The following is an 18,634-nucleotide window of genomic DNA, read 5'->3' as shown; positions in this document are numbered from 1 at the left end:
AAGCCCTAATAGTGTACTGACACCATAGAGGGAATATAACAAAAATATTTATTATAAAGTTGCTGATCAAGTTTATTTCAAATGTTTGAAGTTTAAGTTTGGCATGTTTGCTGAAAATATTTCTTTAACTCTTGACATGAACTGAACATAAACTTGTGGCTCCTCTCATGTCACTGCTACCTTTTCTGCAGGTGTTACCTTATACATCATATTTTTTATGCTCACCTTTCTCACAACCGAGAGCATAAAGAGGAGGTGCTATTGGTAACAGGTTTGGCCAGCTCTTGGTTTCCTCTTTCCAGTGTACTGCTTACTTGATCAGACTTGTTTGCTTTTCAAACGGAGGTGTTTAAGTTTTTGTTCTTCACTAACAGGTAAGTCTTTCATGTTTGATTCAGCTTGTAATTCAGACTAATTAAGAGTTGTGTATTTATGTAAAAAATGTGGTTTAATCTAATCGTTGTTCATTTATCTCCATGTTGTAAGTTTTAACAACATCAGAAAACACATCAAGTTGAAACTGATTTTATGATTTCTGGAAGACAAAAATACAACTTATACAGTAAGAAGTCTAATAATAAATATAAAATATAGTACATATATTTATCGATTGGTACAGGGGTTTCGGGTTATGGGTGGAAAACAACACAAAAACATGACTTCTTTGTTCCTTGAACAAGAGCGTGCAGTAAATAAAGCTGGGGCATAGTGCTGACATCACTATGTGCTGCACATTTATCTGCTAAAACTGTGGATTTAACTACATTTCTGGAGTTTTTGAAATGTGTTGCATTAAATAGAAAAGGTTTCTTTTATTTAGCTTTGTTGATATAAATGTGGCAACGATTATTGAGAAAGAGATTTTTCATGTAACAACTGAGGGAGGAAGTAGAAACAATTCAGCAGAAATGAAAGATTAAAAAATTTATAATGACAACTTTTTGTCATGTGAGGCAGAGGCAGGCAGGAAGGGGATGCAAACACAGGACTCTAGTTTTAGTTCTAGAAAACTAGAACTAAAACTCCAAACCAGAAACACAGGGAGACTTACACACATGAGGAGGTACAACAGGACAAAAGGCAAAGGAACACACAGGGTTTAAATATACAAGGGAATAATGAGGGAATGGGATGTAGGAGGGAAACACAGCTGGGATTAATTAGACATAACAAGACAAGGGGAAGAAAAATTAGACACACTGACATTGGACATGGGACTGTCAAAGTAAAACAGGAAATAACACAAACATCGAACCAGGAAAATAAGACACAACAGAAGGAACACAAGGGAGGCACAGAGACAAAACCTAAAGGAAATCACAGCAGTGCTAAAGAAAAACTAAGGAACAGAAAATACAAAAAACCAAATCATGAAAAACCCAGAACATTGAATAAACAAAAACCGAAACATGGAGTCACCCTACTACAGACCATCACACTTTTATTATGAATATAATTGTTATTATTATTATGCCAGAAATTATCTATAGAGACCAAAGTCATTTTTGTAGCACACGACAAACTTTTTTCTGCTGTGAAGTGAAAATTTTAACATAGAAGTTTATGACACGTGACCTGCTGTTGTAGCTGACACAGTAAAGGGACTGGGTACATCACTGCGGGATTCCATTTTCAGCACCTGGAGGTTGCCTTTCCATGTAAAACATTCTTGTAAACTAGTATCAGCACAGTGTTATCCATATGAAGAACCCGTGTCACCTGTTAAAGCCAACTTGAGAGCGTGCAGTGATGTGACAGCCTCCCAGCATCAAGTCGGTTTAATTAATTAAAAGATTACTTTTAAAATTCTGTTTAAAGCTCCTTTGGTGGAAAGTGAAGGGAAGTGAGGTGTGTGGGTTTAATTGTTTTTCCACTAAGACTTTAATCTGATTCTTATTTCAGTTTTTTCTTGTCTCTCAGTCTCCAGGATCTCAAGACAGGATGTCAGTGACTGTGTCCAAGGCTGATGGGGTCACTGTACTCACTCTGACCACTGACCCCCAAAGTCCTTGGCCTCCTCTGTGTCAGATCTTCAAGAACCTTTGCTACATTCCAGTGTGCTGCACTGTGTCTCAGCACCTGAGAAGTCTCAACAGAGCTTCTCAGACAGTGCTGGGGGTGAGCTACAACCATCTACACATCACATTTTATATTATGCCTATTTTTTAATTTGTAGTTTTTTCTTAAAGTGCACAATGTTCACTGTTCATACTGTACTTCATTTTTCACAGACGCTGCAGATAATGATCGGGCTGCTCAACATTGGATTTGGACTTATACTCTATAACGCTTGGAACTCCCTTTACTTAAACTACTTAGGCTTTCCATTTTGGTTGGGTGCATTGGTAAGGAAATAATGATGGAATGAATGAATATATATATATATATATATATATATATATATATATATATATATATATATACATACATTAGGGGTGCAATGATACACAAAATTCACGGTTCGGTTCGGTTCGATACTTTGGTGTCACAGTTCGATATTTTTTCGATACAAAAAAAATGTTCATGCCTTTTTAATTTGTCATTTATTAAAATTATAAATATATATTTTAACTCAAAAGTACAGTTTTTAAATTTAACCCTAACCCTTGTGCGTGTTTTTTATTTTGACAGCGAATACGCACCTGCGGACCACTTATGTGCAGCCCTGTTTATTTATCTGATCATATTGCAGCCACAGAAATTCTTTTGTCCATGAAACCATAAAGCTGCACTTTATTTTTGCCTTATAGTCTGATTTGTCATAACTTCTCCGTTTTGTGGTAAGCTTTTCTTTGGCTGTCACTTCTTCACCCTGACCTGTCTTATTTGGCTCAGCAGAACTAAAATATATATCTGTCTGTGAAGGTTCTCAGTCATCCAGGTCATAGTCAAATATATATCCTGCTGCTTTTACACGCGCACTCACATAAGCTCAGCGATTCTCTGCGCGATCAACCTCTCACATGTTTAAGCTTGCTGCGGGAGATTTCACTTGTCATGTTTGCATAGTAAGCTAACAATTAATAAGATGATGTCAGAGGAATTGGTGCACAAATTATCATCACTCACAGATCAGTGCTGTCGCTCTCTATACACAGTTCGCGCCATTGCAAAGTGAAAGCAAAAAAACAAGCGCAAATTCAAACGCGACTTCAATATGTCACATATTGACAGTGGCTCACCGATGCCAATGACATAATTACCCAGCTACATTTCCGAAAGAATGCAAAAGCATTGACATATATTTTTCCTTCCTACAATAGCCCGACGGGCAGGGAAGAGAAAGATTTTGGTAGCCCGACTGAAAAAATCGCTAGCTTCGGGACGTCGGGCTAGCGATATTGCAAGCCCTGTATCTGATTGAGGAATCACTCATCTTTGGAAAAGAGAGTTTATTACAGAGAAATGTCTCTTTCCAAAATAAAAGCTATACTATCCGCTTCTTCCGGGCTATATTCTCAGCAGCATATTAAACAGCTGTCTAAATGACTCGGCTAAAGTTAGTAGCATGCTTGCTTGTTTTTTTTCTGCTTCCACTTGTCTTTGCACTAGGATGATGTCGGCGTAAATGTGCAGTCATATTCGTCGTGTTCCCACTAGTGCTGTCAGGTTAATCTCGTTGAAATGACCTTAACGCCACAACACGGCAAATCTCCGTTAACGAGCTACCGCCGATCGCCCCGTGCATGGGGCTAGACGGCCAACACGTTAACGAGCTAACTGCGCTAACACACTAGTTCTCACCCATGTAATTCAGCATTGCATGGCACATCCAACATACTGTTTTACTTTAGTCCATGACTCGCTTACCTTCAGGGTCATACGTCACATTAAAACCAAAATAATTCCAAACGCCAGATCTGAATGAGGGTGGGGGAGGTCCATGTTGTAAGGAGAGCTTAACTTCTGTCTCGCTAGCTTGCCCTGCGCTCTTCCTTCTGACGATGCTGTCTGTGTTGAGCGCTCAGTGAATCTGCGTTCGACTACTCCGCCTAGGCTGCACTGTCGACCCTAGGCGGAGTAGTCGAACGCAGATTCACTGAGCGCTCAACACAGACAGCATCGTCAGAAGGAAAGTTGATAAAATAAATTACAAATTTTGTATTGTTCGATACATATGCGTACCGAACTGAAAGCACTGTATCGAACGGTTCAATATCGATACGAATATCGTTGCAACGATATTCGTATTGATATTGAACCGTATATATATATGTGCATACATACATTGTCTAATAAGCAGCACAGTGGTTGTTATTGTTGCCTGATAGCAACAAGGTTCTGGACTGGGTGTCAGTTGTGTGCGAGTTATTTCTGGGTGATCCGGTTTCCTCCACAGCCCAAAGATGTGTTTCATGTTAACTTGTAATTCTAAATTGTCCTTAGGAGTGGAGATGAGAGTCTGTGGTTGTCTGTTTGTCATAAATGGGTGACCTGTGTTGCTCCCTTGTTAGTGAGATTTGGTTACGAAAAAAAAGATGACCAGATTTGTTTTTCCATTTCACATCAGGTCATACTGGATACACAAGATGAGAAATGAAATGCCAAAAAAGAGCCATGTAAACCAAACCTGTCACAGTAATGGAATAGGAATCAACTGAGTAATCTTTACGAGAAGATCATTTTGGGGGTCAAACATATCTTTCCTAAATATGTGACAGAAAGCTTAATTGCCAAGTTTTGTCCAAGATCTATCTAAGTGTGATGACACCAGTGCACATTTACACGCACCAGTTCATAGTGGCTCAAGAGTTGGGAGTTCGCCTTGTAATCGGAAGGTTGCCGGTTCGAGCCCCGGCTTGGACAGTCTCGGTCGTTGTGTCCTTGGGCAAGACACTTCACCCGTTGTCTACTGGTGGTGGTCAGAGGGCCCGGTGGCGCCAGTGTCCGGCAGCCTCGCCTCTGTCAGTGCGCCCCAGGGTGGCTGTGGCTACAATGTAGCTGCCATCACCAGTGTGTGAATGGGTGGATGACTGGTTGTGTAAAGCGCTTTAGGGTCCTCAGGGACTAGTAAGGCACTATACAAATACAGGTCATTTACCATAGTTTTGCTAGGTTACATAAAAATTGGTTATAGTTCAAAATACCAGTTTACACAAACAAACCATACAATTTGTTTTTGTAAACAAACAAATTATATAGTCTTTCCAACCTCCTTAAACTGTACAATTGTTCTCTCATGGCGAAAAGTTTATTTACAACATATCCTGAGGGGATAAAATGTCCATAAAGACCCCTCTGTTTTCTCTGTTGCACTCAGTAAAAAGATGGATGTGAACTTTATTTATGTATTTATTTATTTTGTCTTTTGTCTAGTTCATCATCTTCGGTATTATGTGCATTTTGTCTGAGAAGTATCCAAGTCCATGTTTGGTGAGTATTTCAGCTGTAAAACATTTTCATATGATCTCTAAAGGACTTTTTGTTGTCATGTCTTATTCTTATTTGCATTCATGATAAATATATTAAACATGTACAGTATGTCCTACAGCATACACACACTTACATAAATACTGGAGGGAAGTTTGCGGAGAGAGGGCTTAACACCCCTCTAGTCTACATATAATTGCTAAATTATTTTTAGCAAATAAAATACTTTGATAAAAATGATTTCCCACTCCTGACCCCACCTCCAACTTTTCGCACTGCATCTTGAAACAGTTTATATTACAAACAACAATCAGGATGTTACATCCTCATCATGGAAAGATTGTCCACTGGCCTGTAGGTGTGAATAGACTGCAGAGTCCTGGCCTGATGAGGTAGCTCTTCTGTGTGGTGCCATCCATTTCTCCAAAGGTTGTTTGGTTTCCCTGATTCCCCAATTTTTGGCGGAGCATGTTCAGGGTTTTAAAAGCCACAGAGACGCGGTGTTTAGAAAAAATGAGTCTTAATTGTTCCGATGCTCATGACACATACAGGAACACAAAGGGTTTTCACTTAGGCAGCACTTGTCCTTCCCTCCTGGATCAGTTGGAGCTTTCTTTAGGAGCCTTCCCAGCTTTGACAAATTGTTATGACCCGGCTCTGCTAGGCGACAGCGGATGTAACATAAATGAGCCCAGAGACCAGGAGGTTAGATAAAAAGAAACACACGAGGTTTATTAACACAACTGAAAACCGTTAGTGAGAGGCACAGAAAAGAAGACCAGACACCAGCGAAGGAGGATAAGAAGGACAGACGCAACAACATTGTCATCCCCTATGTAGCCGGTGTATCAGAAAAACTCAGGAGAGTTTTCTCCAAGCATGACATCCCAGTGTATTTCAGACCCAGCAACACACTCAGACAGAAACTGGTTCACCCGAAAGACAAAACGCCAAAACACAAACTTAACAACGTGGTGTATGCTGTACAGTGCAGCGAGGAATGCTCAGACCTCTACATTGGAGAGACCAAACAGCCACTTCACAAGCGCATGGCACAACACAGAAGAGCCACCTCCACAGGACAAGACTCAGCAGTCCATCTGCATCTTAAGGATAAAGGACACTCTTTCGAGGATGCCAATGTTCACATTTTGGACAGAGAGGACAGATGGTTTGAAAGAGGAGTGAAAGAAGCCATCTATGTCCACTGTGAGCGACCATCTTTGAACAGAGGCGGGGTTTACGACACCAACTCTCTGCCATCTATAATCCAGTTTTGAGATCCCTTCCCAGACGCCTTAACGCCCACTCACATCCTGGGCCATCTGACCTCAGGAATTCGCATGACAAGGTGGGGCCAGGTTTCACAATGAACACACCCGAAACTCTGGCTGATTGGGACCCACACCCAGTTTCACACCTTGGCTCAGGTGATTAGAGGATCATCAGGAGGTCCTTTTGTCCCTCTGTGGGGGTCACTCCCACTAGGTTTATATCTGGGACTCTCCACCATTTGACCTTAGAACTGAAGAAGCTTCTCGGATGAGAGGTGAAACGTCTTCAAGTAACTTAAAGAAGTCCAGACGCTTTTCTTTGCAAGCTCCTTTGACCCGTTAGTGAAACAGCTCACTAGGCAATAGAGGGATTTTAGACAAACATAACAAACAACTCAAGTAACACTACTAACACCAGTAGAACACTATTCATCTAAACATCTCACGGGAGGCAACTCAAAACAAAGGCTCAAATGAAGGCAAAAGGAGGGACAATCTACACAGCCTGTTCGAGTCAACAAGTCCCTCTTCGAATGAAGAATCCTCAGCCTTTTATATTCTCAGGTAATTGCAGGCAGCTGTGTCATAATTGCAAGCAGCTGTGTCATTGGTCTGTCGTACTCAAGGCTCCTGCAGCAGCCAATGGTGTGAGTGGTCTGACACGCTCTGATCTGCATGAAGTTGGGGCGAGCATAGGTCCGGGCCAGCCAATCCCCCGTGAGTCCTGGAGCACTTTGATTTCCATAGAGGAAGGCGGGGCCACCTGAGGCCAGAGGCCGTAACACCCCTCCCCTTAAAATACCAACTATGTTGGGCAGAAGCAGACATTACAGAGTGTGAACAACAACAAAGAACAAACACAGTAAAACATGTTTACAAGCGGGACAGACCATCAGCTAAAACATTTTCAGACCCCTTTTTATGGTGAATACTTAAGTTGTATTCCTGCAACAACAGAACCCAGCGCATAAGGCGCTGGTTATGATTAAACATGCGAGCAAGGAACACGAGTGGGTTGTGGTCGGTGTACACAACAAGAGGTAACATACTGGATCCCAGGTATACGTGAAAGTGCTGAAGAGCCAACAACAAAGCCAGGGTCTCCTTTTCAATGGTGGAGTAGTTTAACTGATTTTTTATTGAACTTGCGGGAAAAGTAACAAACGGGGTGGTTTAATCCCTGCAAGTCTTCTTGCAACAGCACTGCCCCAGCCCCAACAGCACTGGCATCAACCTCAAGTTTGAATGGCCGCGTCAAATCAGGTGCAGCTAACACAGGGGTGTGGCAGAGGAGGGCTTTTGCACTCTCAAAAGCATCTTGACATTCACTTGACCATATAAACTCAACCTTTGGGCTGAGTAGGTCAGTCAATGGCTTCACTACAGTGGAGAAATTTTTACAAAAGTTTCTGTAGTAGCCCACCATCCCCAGAAACCTACGCAACTCACGCCTAAGTACGTCACTGTAGCTTTGGCAAACTCACACTTAGCTAAGTTGAGAGTTAGAGTAGCTTGAGCCAAACGGTGAAATACCTGGTGTAACGTTTCCAAATGATCTTGCCATGTTTCAGTGTAAACTACTAGATCATCTAGGTAGGCACTGCAGTTGGACAGGCCATGGAGGACTTTATTTACTAGCCTCTGGAAGGTGGCAGGAGCGTTAAACATGCCGAAAGCCATGACTGTGTATTGTAGAAAATCATCAGGTGTAACAAAGGTAGAGATGTTAGAGGCACGTTCAGTTAAAGGGACCTGCCAGTAACCTTTAAGAAGATCTAATTTCGTGACATACTGAGCAGTCACAATACTGTCCACACAATCCTCAACTCTTGGGAGAGGATGTGAGTTAGCTACAGTCACAGAGTTCACCTTCCGGAAGTCTGTAATAAAGCGGGGCGAGCCATCTGGCTTAGATTCCACTATACAAGGCGAGCTCCAGGGGCTTTGACTGGGCTTCGCTAAGCCATGTTGCAGCAGATAGTCAGCCTCCTGTTTCATGAGCAAGCGCTTATGGGGGCTGGCTCGATAAGGATGCTGCTTAATAGGTTTAGCTCCCTGGACATCAATGTCATGCTCTTGCACCGTAGTGCAAGTTGGCACATCCCCGAATAAACAGGGGTGTTCCCTAATCAAGGCAGTTATGTCTTCTTGCTGCTCCGAAGACAGATGCTCAAGCCAACTCGGCAATGCATTCAGCATTTCTGAGTTAGACAGACGGGGTCTAGAACAGGTGGGATAACTTATGTTTAAACCATCAACCTCGTCCACCCCTCCTTCCTCTAGGTGGCTTGAGGCTACAATAGGAGCACAGAACCCAGCAGGCTCTGGCGTTGACCGAGGATGGTACAGTTTCAACATGTTTATGTGACAGACGCGTGTTTTGCGTCTGCGGTCGGGAGTGCAAATTACATAATCTGTCTCCCCTCTCCATTCACAAACTTTAAAGGGGCCGCTATACCTAGCAGACAAGGCTGAGCCTGGAACAGGCAAGAGCACAAGAACTTGGTCACCCACCTGAAAGGTTCTTTTAACAGAAGCCTTATCATAATGGCGTTTCATCTTTCCCTGTGAAACGGCAAGGTGCTGTTTAGCCAGAGCGTTGGCTTGATTCAAACGCTCACAGAAGTGCTTTACATAACTGCTGACATTTACTTCGAAAACTCCATGTGGGCTCAAAAATGCCTCTTTCAGAGCTTTGAGGGGTCCCCGTGGCCTATGGCCAAATACCAGTTCAGAAGGACTAAAACCAAGTGACTCCTGCACAGCGTCACGGGCAGCAAATAACACAAATGGAACACCCTCATCCCAGCTCTTTTCAGACTTCAGGCAGTATTGGCGTAGCATCGTCTTTAAGGTCTGGTTCCACCGCTCTAATGCACCTTGCGATTCAGGATGATAAGCAGAGGACACGACATGCTTGACACCTAGAGTGCTAGCCACTTGTTTGAACAACTTAGATTGAAAGTTTGAGCCCTGGTCAGTCTGTATGACCTTTGGCAAGCCAAACACTGAAAAGAATGTTGTCAACGCCTTAACAACAGATTTTGCTGTAACCTTATGTAACGGGACAGCCTCGGGGAAACGGGTAGCTGCACACACGATCGTGAGAAGGTATTGCTTTCCTGATTTTGTTCTAGGTAGTGGACCCACACAGTCTACTATGACATGGTCAAATGGCTGATCCACTACAGGAATGGGACACAACGGAGCCGGGGGTATGACCTGATTAGGTTTACCTGCAATCTGACATACATGGCAACTGTTGCAAAATTTAGAAACATCATGCTTCATACCAGGCCAAAAGAAATGTTTTAATAGTAGCTGGTATGTTTTCGTGATGCCCAAGTGTCCCGACCACTGGCTTTCATTGGCAAGGGCCAGGATTTTCTGTCGGTACACAGAGGGCACGACAATCTGCACCTGGTGGAGACCACTGAAGCAGTAGAACATCATGTTCTACAAAATAGGCTTGTTGCTCTTTTTGCAAGTAACACTACTAGCACCAGTAGAACACTATTCATCTAAACATCTCACTGGAGGCAACTCAAAACAAAGGCTCAAATGGAGGCAGGAGGCAAAAGGCGAGACAATCTTCACAGTCTGTTCGAGTCAACAAGTCCCTCTTCGAATGGAGCATCCTCAGCCTTTTATATTCTCAGGTAATTGCAGGCAGCTGTGTTATAATTGCAAGCAGCTGTGTCATTGGTCTGTCGTACTCAAGACTCCTGCAGCAGCCAATGGTGTGAGTGGTCTGACACGCTCTGATCTGCATGAAGTTGGGGCGAGCATAGGTCTAGGCCAGCCAATCCCCCGTGAGTCCTGGAGCACTTTGATTTCCATAGAGGAAGGCCAGAGGCCGTAACACAAATGTCCAGCTGGGATAACCACATTTACTCAGGGCCTTCTTGAGGTGATGTTTTTCTGCTTCCCTGACCACTTTGTCTGTGGGGATGGTGTTCATTCTGTGTTGTAGCGCACTGGTAACACCCAGATTGTGCTCCACTGGATGGTGAGAGTCAAACCTTAAATACTGATCTGTATGCGTGGTTTTACGGTACACATCAATATTTAAATGTCTCTCGTTACTGATGGAAATCTTACAGTCTAAGAAGGCTAACCTGCAACTTTTCATATTCAATGGTACTCATGGCCACTGATCAATGGTCTTTGATCAGTAGTTGTAGATCAGAGGTCGTGACAATTTGCATACTAATGGTCAAGAAACTGACCTCACAGCCCATTGTTCATCAGTGGTGCTAGTTTCAGTAAGTATGCAAATGAGACTGAAGAGGATGGATGAGTGACCAAACGTTTCTCCCACTGAACCAGCTTTCTGGGATTTCCTTACCTGGATGATTGAGCATTCATGAAGACAACAGTCACAATAGATTTCCTGAGAGATTACACTGAATAGGGGATGTGATCCAGAACTCGTTCTGTTTCTATATTTCATTATGTCAAGAAGAATAAAGGAAGAGGAAAATGAAAAAGAGGCAGATTAGCTGGCTAAGGTTAAAAAACTGCTGCCTAAGTTTAAACGTAACTTCTGTACAATTATAATTCACGTCGAAGAAGCTCTCATTTTTTAGAAATCTGGCCAAATTAGTGAACCCTCCTCCACAAATGTGATTATCTAGACTTGGGACCAGGAAGCAGAGTTGCAGTTTTATTATGTGTCTCTGCAGCTTCTCTCCTCCTGTCACCCCCCTTAAAATGAAAAATCCCATCCTCTGAGAGACTGTGTCAGCTGCCAGACAAAAAAAAAAGAACAAACAATCCAAAAACATTTAAAAAAAATCACAAAGAATAACAGCAAAGTCCACAACTATCCACAACTGCACCAAAGCGTTTTGAAAGCGCTCTCGAAATCGCATATATTTCCAAACAGAGCTGTCCCATTGCAGTGTGGATGTTTGAAAACGCAGACTTTCTAAAACGATGATGCATTTTAGTCATGTGATGCAGTCATGTGACCAATTAAACAAAGATAGCGGAGTGCATTATTCAGCAGCTGTTTTGATTTGTCTCAATTTTGACAGCCCTAAAAAAAGATTAACATCAGTTTGTACGTGCTCCAGATAGCTTTTATTCAAATTCTTTAATTTGCGCAAATTCACTCGCTTTTGCGCAGGACTGGAGCGTAAGCGTTTTGGGCCGTTTCAATGTGGACGCACAATTCTGTGAAAATGACTGAAAGCGCTAGTGTGGACGCAGAGAGTTTTCAGATGAAAACGCCATTTTCAAATCTATCCGGGCTAGTGTGGATGTAGCCTAAGGGGAGACAATGCTAGGGACACAGACATGAGACAAGGGACCGTCAAAGTAAAAAGACATGAACACAAGGGAGCACAGTGAACACCTAAACACTGGAAGAAAATAACAAAAAAATCAGAAAACTAAAAATTGATAAACACAAAACATAAACATGGACTCACCAGATTCCGGACCATGACATCTACGACAGAGATTCCAAATCTGAAGAATCATCAGAATCAGATACTTCATTAATCTGAAGTGAAGAATAACATTAACAAACCAAAAACAGAAACCCCAAACCCAAATTCACAACCATCATATCCTAAAGCAGCAACTAGACAGAAACCAACATTTAGATTAATGAAGAATCCAGACATGACTATGAAAACATGCGTACTCACAGAGGCTATGATACTTTAGTCTAAGAATGCACTAAGTGTCATTTATGGTTTGGATATTTTCTTGTACATTAACTGGTCATTTTTGTTTTTCAGGTCATCCTTACTGTGATTCTGAATCTGGCTGGAGGTGCTTTTGCCATGACAGGCAGTGCATTGTACGGCGTTTATTTAGAAGACATTGGCTTTCGTTGGAACTATGATTGCTACAATGGCTACAATGGCTACAATGGCTACAATGGTTACAATGATTACGGGTATGGAAGGAAAACAATAAGGTCTCCATCTTTGGAGGAAAAACTCCTTCAGGAGAAATGCTTGGAGGGCCAAGCAGTGCTGGTGGTAAGTTAGGGAAAGCAGAAAGAAAAATCGCACATATACACTATATGATACTATCTTATATACTGCAGTATATAACATTTTGAGACTTTAGATGAAACACTGTTGTTTGTGTCCCATCAGATGCTCCTGAGAAGCATCAGTGCTGTGATGATCACCTTGTCTGTTCTGGAGCTCTGTGTTGTGATAAGCTCTGCTGTCCTGGGAATCGAGGCTCTGAGTAACAAAGAAAAAGGACAAAACAAGGTAGATAATGGACAACACAATGGTTCAAGCACATTCTGATAAACATGTTAAATAGTAGAAGATGTTGGCTGAACACATGAAGTGTTCTTGCAGGAATTCTGTTTGTTTTGTCTGAATATCAGTGAAACCAGGTAACAGTGAGTCTGTGCAGTGTTCTCATGCTCTCTACCAGTTTGAGTGAGTCAGTTAAAGTTTATATCTGATGTACAGACAGAGAGCAGGATGACAACATAAAACAAAACAACAGCCCATCATGACTTTAAGGCATGAAGCTCAGTCAGTCCCACGTCTGGCTCCCACATGGACCGGCCCAGGACAGCAAGTCCAGAGTTCAGGCTGCAGATTTTAGGGAGAGACTGTGTGAATCAGAGCTTGGTGGTGGAACTGCTGCAGAGAGAGAGAGAGATCCATGAGGAAGAAGAACTGTTGGGACTAATAAAAAGATAGACCAGAGGAAGTTTGAACAGCTGTGCCCAACTTTATGTTAGTTTGAAAAACAACAGCTTACCAAAATTTGTTTTAATAAGATCCATCCATCCATTCATCTTCATCCGCTTTATCCGAGGCCGTGTCGCAGGGGCTGCAGCCTAAGCAGAGAGACCCAGATCTCCCTCTCCCCAGCCACCTCCTCCACCCAGCCACCTCCTCCAGCTTATCCGGGGGAACACCAAGGCGTTACAAGGCCAGCTGAGAGATATAATCTATCCAGCATTTCCTGGGTCTGCCCCGGGGCCTCCTCCTGGTGGGACATGCCTGAAACACCTCACCCAGGAGGCACCCAGGAGGCATCCTTGTCAGATGCCCGAACCACCTCAGCTGGCTCCTTTCGATGTGGAGCAGCAGCGGCTCTACTCTGGATGGCCGAACGTCTCACCCTATCTCTAAGGGAGAGACCAGCCACCCTTCGGAGGAAGCTCATTTCTGCCGCTTGTATCCGCGATCTCGTTCTTTCGGTCACTGCCCACAGCTCGTGGCCATAGGTGAGGGTAGGGACGTAGATCGACTGGTAAATTGAGAGCTTCGCTTTTACACTCAGCTCCCTCTTCACCACGACGGACCGGTGCAGCATCCGCATCACTGCAGCCGCAGCCCCAATCCGTCTGTCGATCTCCGGCTCCCTTCTCCCATCACTCGCGAACAAGACCCCGAGATACTTGAACTCCTCCATTTGGGGCAGGAACTCATCCCCGACCTGGAGTGGGCACGCCACCCTTTCCCGGCTGAGAACCATAGCCTCAGATTTGGAGGTGCTGCTCCTCATTCCCGCTGCTTCACACTTGGCTGCGAAGCGTTCCAGTGCGAGCTGGAGGCCCTCACCCGATGAAGCCAACAGAACCACATCATCCGCAAAAATCAGAGATGAGTGAAAGCCCTCCGCCACTTGGCTGCGCCTAGAAATTCTGTCCATAAAAATTATGAACAGAACCGGAGACAAAGGGCAGCCCTGGCGGAGCCCATCACCCACCGAGAACGAGTCCGACTTATTGCCGGCAATGCGAACCAAGCTCTTGCAACGGTTGTATAGGGATCGAATGGCCCGTAACAATGGGCCAGACACCCCATACTCCCGCAACACCTCCCACAGAACACCCCGAGGGACATGGTCGAATGCCTTCTCCAAGTCCACAAAACACATGTAGACTGGTTGGGCAAACTCCCATGCACCCTCAAGTATCCTCGAGAGGATAAAGAGCTGGTCCAGTGTTCCGCGACCAGGACGAAAACCACATTGTTCCTCTTGTATCTGAGGTTCGACTAGCGGACGAACTCTCCTTTCCAGCACCCTGGCATAGACTTTCCCAGGGAGGCTGAGGAGCGTGATCCCCCTGTAGTTGGAACACACTCTCCGGTCTCCCTTCTTAAAGATGGGGACCATCACCCCGGTCTGCCAGTCCAGGGGTACTGCCCCTGATCTCCACACAACATTGTAGAGGCGTGTCAACCAGGACAGCCCTACAACGTCCAGAGCCTTCAGGAACTCGGGGCGGACCTCATCAACACCAGGGGCTCTGCCACCAAGGAGCTGTTTAACTGCCTCAGTGACCTCGCCCCCGGAGAGTGGCGGGTCATTCCCCTCATCCCCAGACTCTGCTCCCTCCTCGGAAGCTGTGTCAGTGGGATTAAAGAGGTCCTCGAAGTATTCCTTCCACCGCCTGACAATTTTCTCAGTCGACGTCAGCAGCGCTCTGCCAGCACTATACACAGTGCAGGTAGAGCACCGCTTTCCCCTCCTGAGACGCCTGACGGTTTGCCAGAATCTCTTCGAGGCAGTCCGAAAGTCTTTTTCCATGGCCTCTCCGAACTCCTCCAACACCCGAGTTTTTGCTTCAGCCACTGCCCGATCCGCATTCCGCTTCGCCTGTCGATACCTGTCGGCTGACTCCGGAGCTATAGTTTTAATAACAATAAAATAAATTGTAATTGCACTTTATTTTTAATGTCACCTTAAATGTTGATTCCTTTGTGTATTCCTGCATGAAAATGTCATCAAAGTGTGCACAGTCGTGTTTGTGACTGGAGGGAGTTTACACTTCACAAATATTATTTTTCTCTTTTAGAGCACTGACGACCCAGAGCTCTACAAACCTATGCTGGAGGAAGTCACTGTACAGCCTGTGGCATTAACAGCCTGACTCTGTTCACGAAATATCAGCGATTTACACACATTCTTACTAATAACTTACTGATAATATACGAATTATTACTGTGTTTTGATGTAGTGATGTATATCTTATGTTTAGTTAGATCCCAGCACCTGCGTATGTAAAAAATAATTGTTACAAGTCTTTTCTTTTCTTTCTTTTTTTACAGAAGTGTTTAAACAGGGAATGTCAGGTGGAGGTTGTTACTTTTAAATGAGGTTTGAAATTTTAAGAAACTCAAATTTTTACTTTTCTCAGCCTGTGCTGTAAAGGATTTCTTGGTATGTTCAATAAAACATGAAAAGTTCAGCTGTTGTGCGTTTTTTTTTTAAAATTCAGATTGTTTGCCTGTAATTGTGAATCAGATCGAGACCAAAACACATTCTCATTGCATTTGGAAGAAAAACAATAAAAGGTGAATCAAATAGACCATTACGGTAAGGCTGGGATGGTCAATGTGGTAAAGTAAATCCGTTGGGCATCTTCCCTCGTCTTTAGACAATAATTCTGATGGAAAAAGAGCCAAACGGGACAGGCAAAAAAAAAAAGAGAAAAAAAAAAAGGATGTAAATCCTTAGGTGACGGCCAAGCAAAAAACAAGGTCATAGTCCCCCCGTGAGAGGGGCCAGCGTGTAAGAGTTTGTGGAATGTTCTTTGTCTGTGTCTCTGTATATAAGATGTAAGGGCGATGGCCACAATTTAGAGATGGTCCTGGTGTTTCACTGGGATGCTCTCTCCACATTGCAATGTGTTTATTAAACCCACTTCAACTCAAGCTCACTGGGTGTGTTGAAGGTTATTGTTAAAATTTCCATAACACAAGAAAGGTGTGGTTTGTGTCTATGAACAGTGAACACCCGTGTGTACACCTGTGTGCACACCTGTATGGATGAGCGTGTTATTATTCAAATGGTTTCTCCATATAATCATCTTCTAGGGGGTATGGGGAGCCATAGCCCCGTCCCCCAGGTCATGAAGCAGGCATTGAGGAGATCAGGCCCGAGACATCCAGAGGCCCCAAGAGCCCAAGGAGGACCATCGGAGGGGCATCCTTGCCACCCTCCTGGGAATAACTGAGTAGAGCCCCAGACAAGAGGCCAACCAGCAGCCATGGAGCAGAAACCAGAGGGGGCTGCAGTGGCGTTCCCGCCAGCTGTGCCCAAGTGAACCAAACCGTAGGCCCAGAGGCCTGAGGGCCCTCCATCCCCCGGAGGAGACCTGACCAAGCCCGGCCCCTCCAAGGAGCCACCAGGAGTGAACTGGTACATACCTGAGTGCCCAGCCCAAAAACCACCAACCGACACCTGAGGGCATCAGCAACCAGCAGGGAGTGTAGTGAGAGGAGATAGGCTTCCATACTCTGGAGGGCCTGAGATGTTCCCAGACGTGGAGTCTAAGACCCGACCTGACATATAGACACAGACACAAACATGCATTCCCCCCCCCCCCCCCCCCCCCCTCCCCCCCATGGACGCATATACAAATACTCAGCACTCACCCAATGTAAAGGCAGACACTAATGGACACTGTACACACAATCATACTCCCCAAACATACTCTATACCCCATGTCCAGGTAAACTCACCCCCCGAGGGTGAAACCACACATAGACCCAGGAGATGTTGCCCTCTCCTTTCGGGTGGAGGCAAGCAGACATCCCAGACCCCAGTCGGACAGCCAATATCTCCTCCCAGCCCCTCCGCCCCGATGGCTAACAGAGAACGGGAGTGTGTGAAGACCCCATACCTCCCTCCTCCCGCTCATGTGTAGTGTGCTGCGTGTTGTTCTAAAGTGCATTTAAAACACGGGAGGGCATGGTGCTTCCTGCCAGAGAGCAGCAGGTGTAGCACGAGCCCTCCTCAGAACCCTCAATGTCTACATGCATTTAAAATTGAGAGGAGGTATAGTGCTGGCGGAGCGCTGCTGACGTTGACTGAGAAAATTGTCAGGCGGTGGAAGGAATACTTCGAGGACCTCCTTAATCCCACTGACACGTCTTCCGAGGAGGAAGCAGAGTCTGGGGATGAGGGGAATGACCCGCCAATTTCCGGCGAGGCGAGGCGAGGCTGCCATATCGCCCCTCTGGCCATCACCAGTAGGCAGCAGGTGAAGAGTCTTGACCACGGACACAATACCGAGAGTGTCCGAGCCGGGGCTCGAACCGGCAATCTTCTGATCACAAGCGAACTGCCTACTCTTGAACCACGATCGCCCTAAACAGCAATGATAATAATACTTATGTGAAGTAACACAAGCTTATAGGAATCGTGTTATATACTTTTCCATAGCATTACATTTGAATTCAACAGTTCAATCTTTCAAATAACGGACAGATATTTGTGAAATCACGATACATTTGTGAATGTATTTTAACAATCTAAATATGCATATGTACAGACAGATACATTTAATAATCATGAAAATTATGTTTTATTACATTACAGTGATTTAACGTTAATTTACATTTGAAATGTGGAATCACAGTCTATTTACGTAACTTTAATGATATTCTAGAAGAACAGAACAAAACTGTAAAATGAACAATAAAATACTTTCATATTAGGATTTTTTCCCACAGTGCAGCCATACCCGCGACCTTGTGGTTGTTAGTTCACATCCATTGGCCAATGCTTAGCTTCATGTTATTATGTGTCCCAACATCCAATGGCATGTCACATTGTTTTCATGGCCACACCCTCACCCCAGGTGCAGAGGCCTATTTCTGGTCAGGAATGTTGTGAATACTTTGAGATTTATATTAATTGCAATTCCTACCTCTACATTTATTTTTTTAAATATATAATTAGCACATCATGGCCGTGCAATGTTTTATATGGGTTTTTTTTTGTTTTTATTCCTATTAATTATATTTTTAACTTGTCTCTGAATTATTGAATCAGACCAAGATGACATGAAATTTTCAGCAAAATTAGAATTCAAATATTTTGAGTAGCACAACATTAATCATCTCCGTCCTTTTCTCACCCCACATGTCGCTGCCATTCTTGTCCATAGCCTTGTTACTTCCCGGATTGATTATTGTAATTCACTTCTTTTTGGTCTTACTCAAAAATCCACCCACAAGCTCCAACGTGTCCAGGACTCTGCT

At 44.0% G+C, this 18,634-nt stretch overlaps 1 protein-coding gene across 1 annotated transcript; it reads left to right on the top strand.

Moving 5' to 3' along the window:
- The first annotated feature begins 270 nt into the window (after window positions 1-270).
- LOC143419400 (uncharacterized) lies at window positions 271-15,834 on the top strand. Its single transcript, XM_076885938.1, has 7 exons — window positions 271-374; window positions 1,921-2,118; window positions 2,232-2,345; window positions 5,317-5,373; window positions 12,395-12,640; window positions 12,761-12,883; window positions 15,442-15,834. Exons 2-7 carry the CDS (start codon window positions 1,942-1,944, stop codon window positions 15,514-15,516), a joined length of 792 nt encoding a protein of 263 aa, XP_076742053.1. The 5' UTR covers window positions 271-374; window positions 1,921-1,941; the 3' UTR covers window positions 15,517-15,834.
- The last annotated feature ends 2,800 nt before the right edge of the window (window positions 15,835-18,634 follow it).

This window comes from Maylandia zebra, linkage group LG1 (genome assembly GCF_041146795.1).
Source record: "Maylandia zebra isolate NMK-2024a linkage group LG1, Mzebra_GT3a, whole genome shotgun sequence".
Taxonomy (NCBI): Eukaryota; Metazoa; Chordata; class Actinopteri; order Cichliformes; family Cichlidae; genus Maylandia; species Maylandia zebra.
Note: the sequence above shows the minus strand (reverse complement) of the source record. Positions and strands in the feature narration are given on the sequence as shown.

Excerpts from the sequence above, each read along its gene's own strand:
- LOC143419400 (XM_076885938.1), top strand. The coding sequence starts at position 1,942 with ATGTCAGTGACTGTGTCCAAGGCTGATGGGGTCACTGTACTCACTCTG. Across the intron at positions 2,346-5,316 it reads CATTTTGGTTGGGTGCATTG|TTCATCATCTTCGGTATTAT; the intron begins GTAAGGAAATAA and ends TCTTTTGTCTAG. Across the intron at positions 12,884-15,441 it reads AAGAAAAAGGACAAAACAAG|AGCACTGACGACCCAGAGCT; the intron begins GTAGATAATGGA and ends TTTCTCTTTTAG.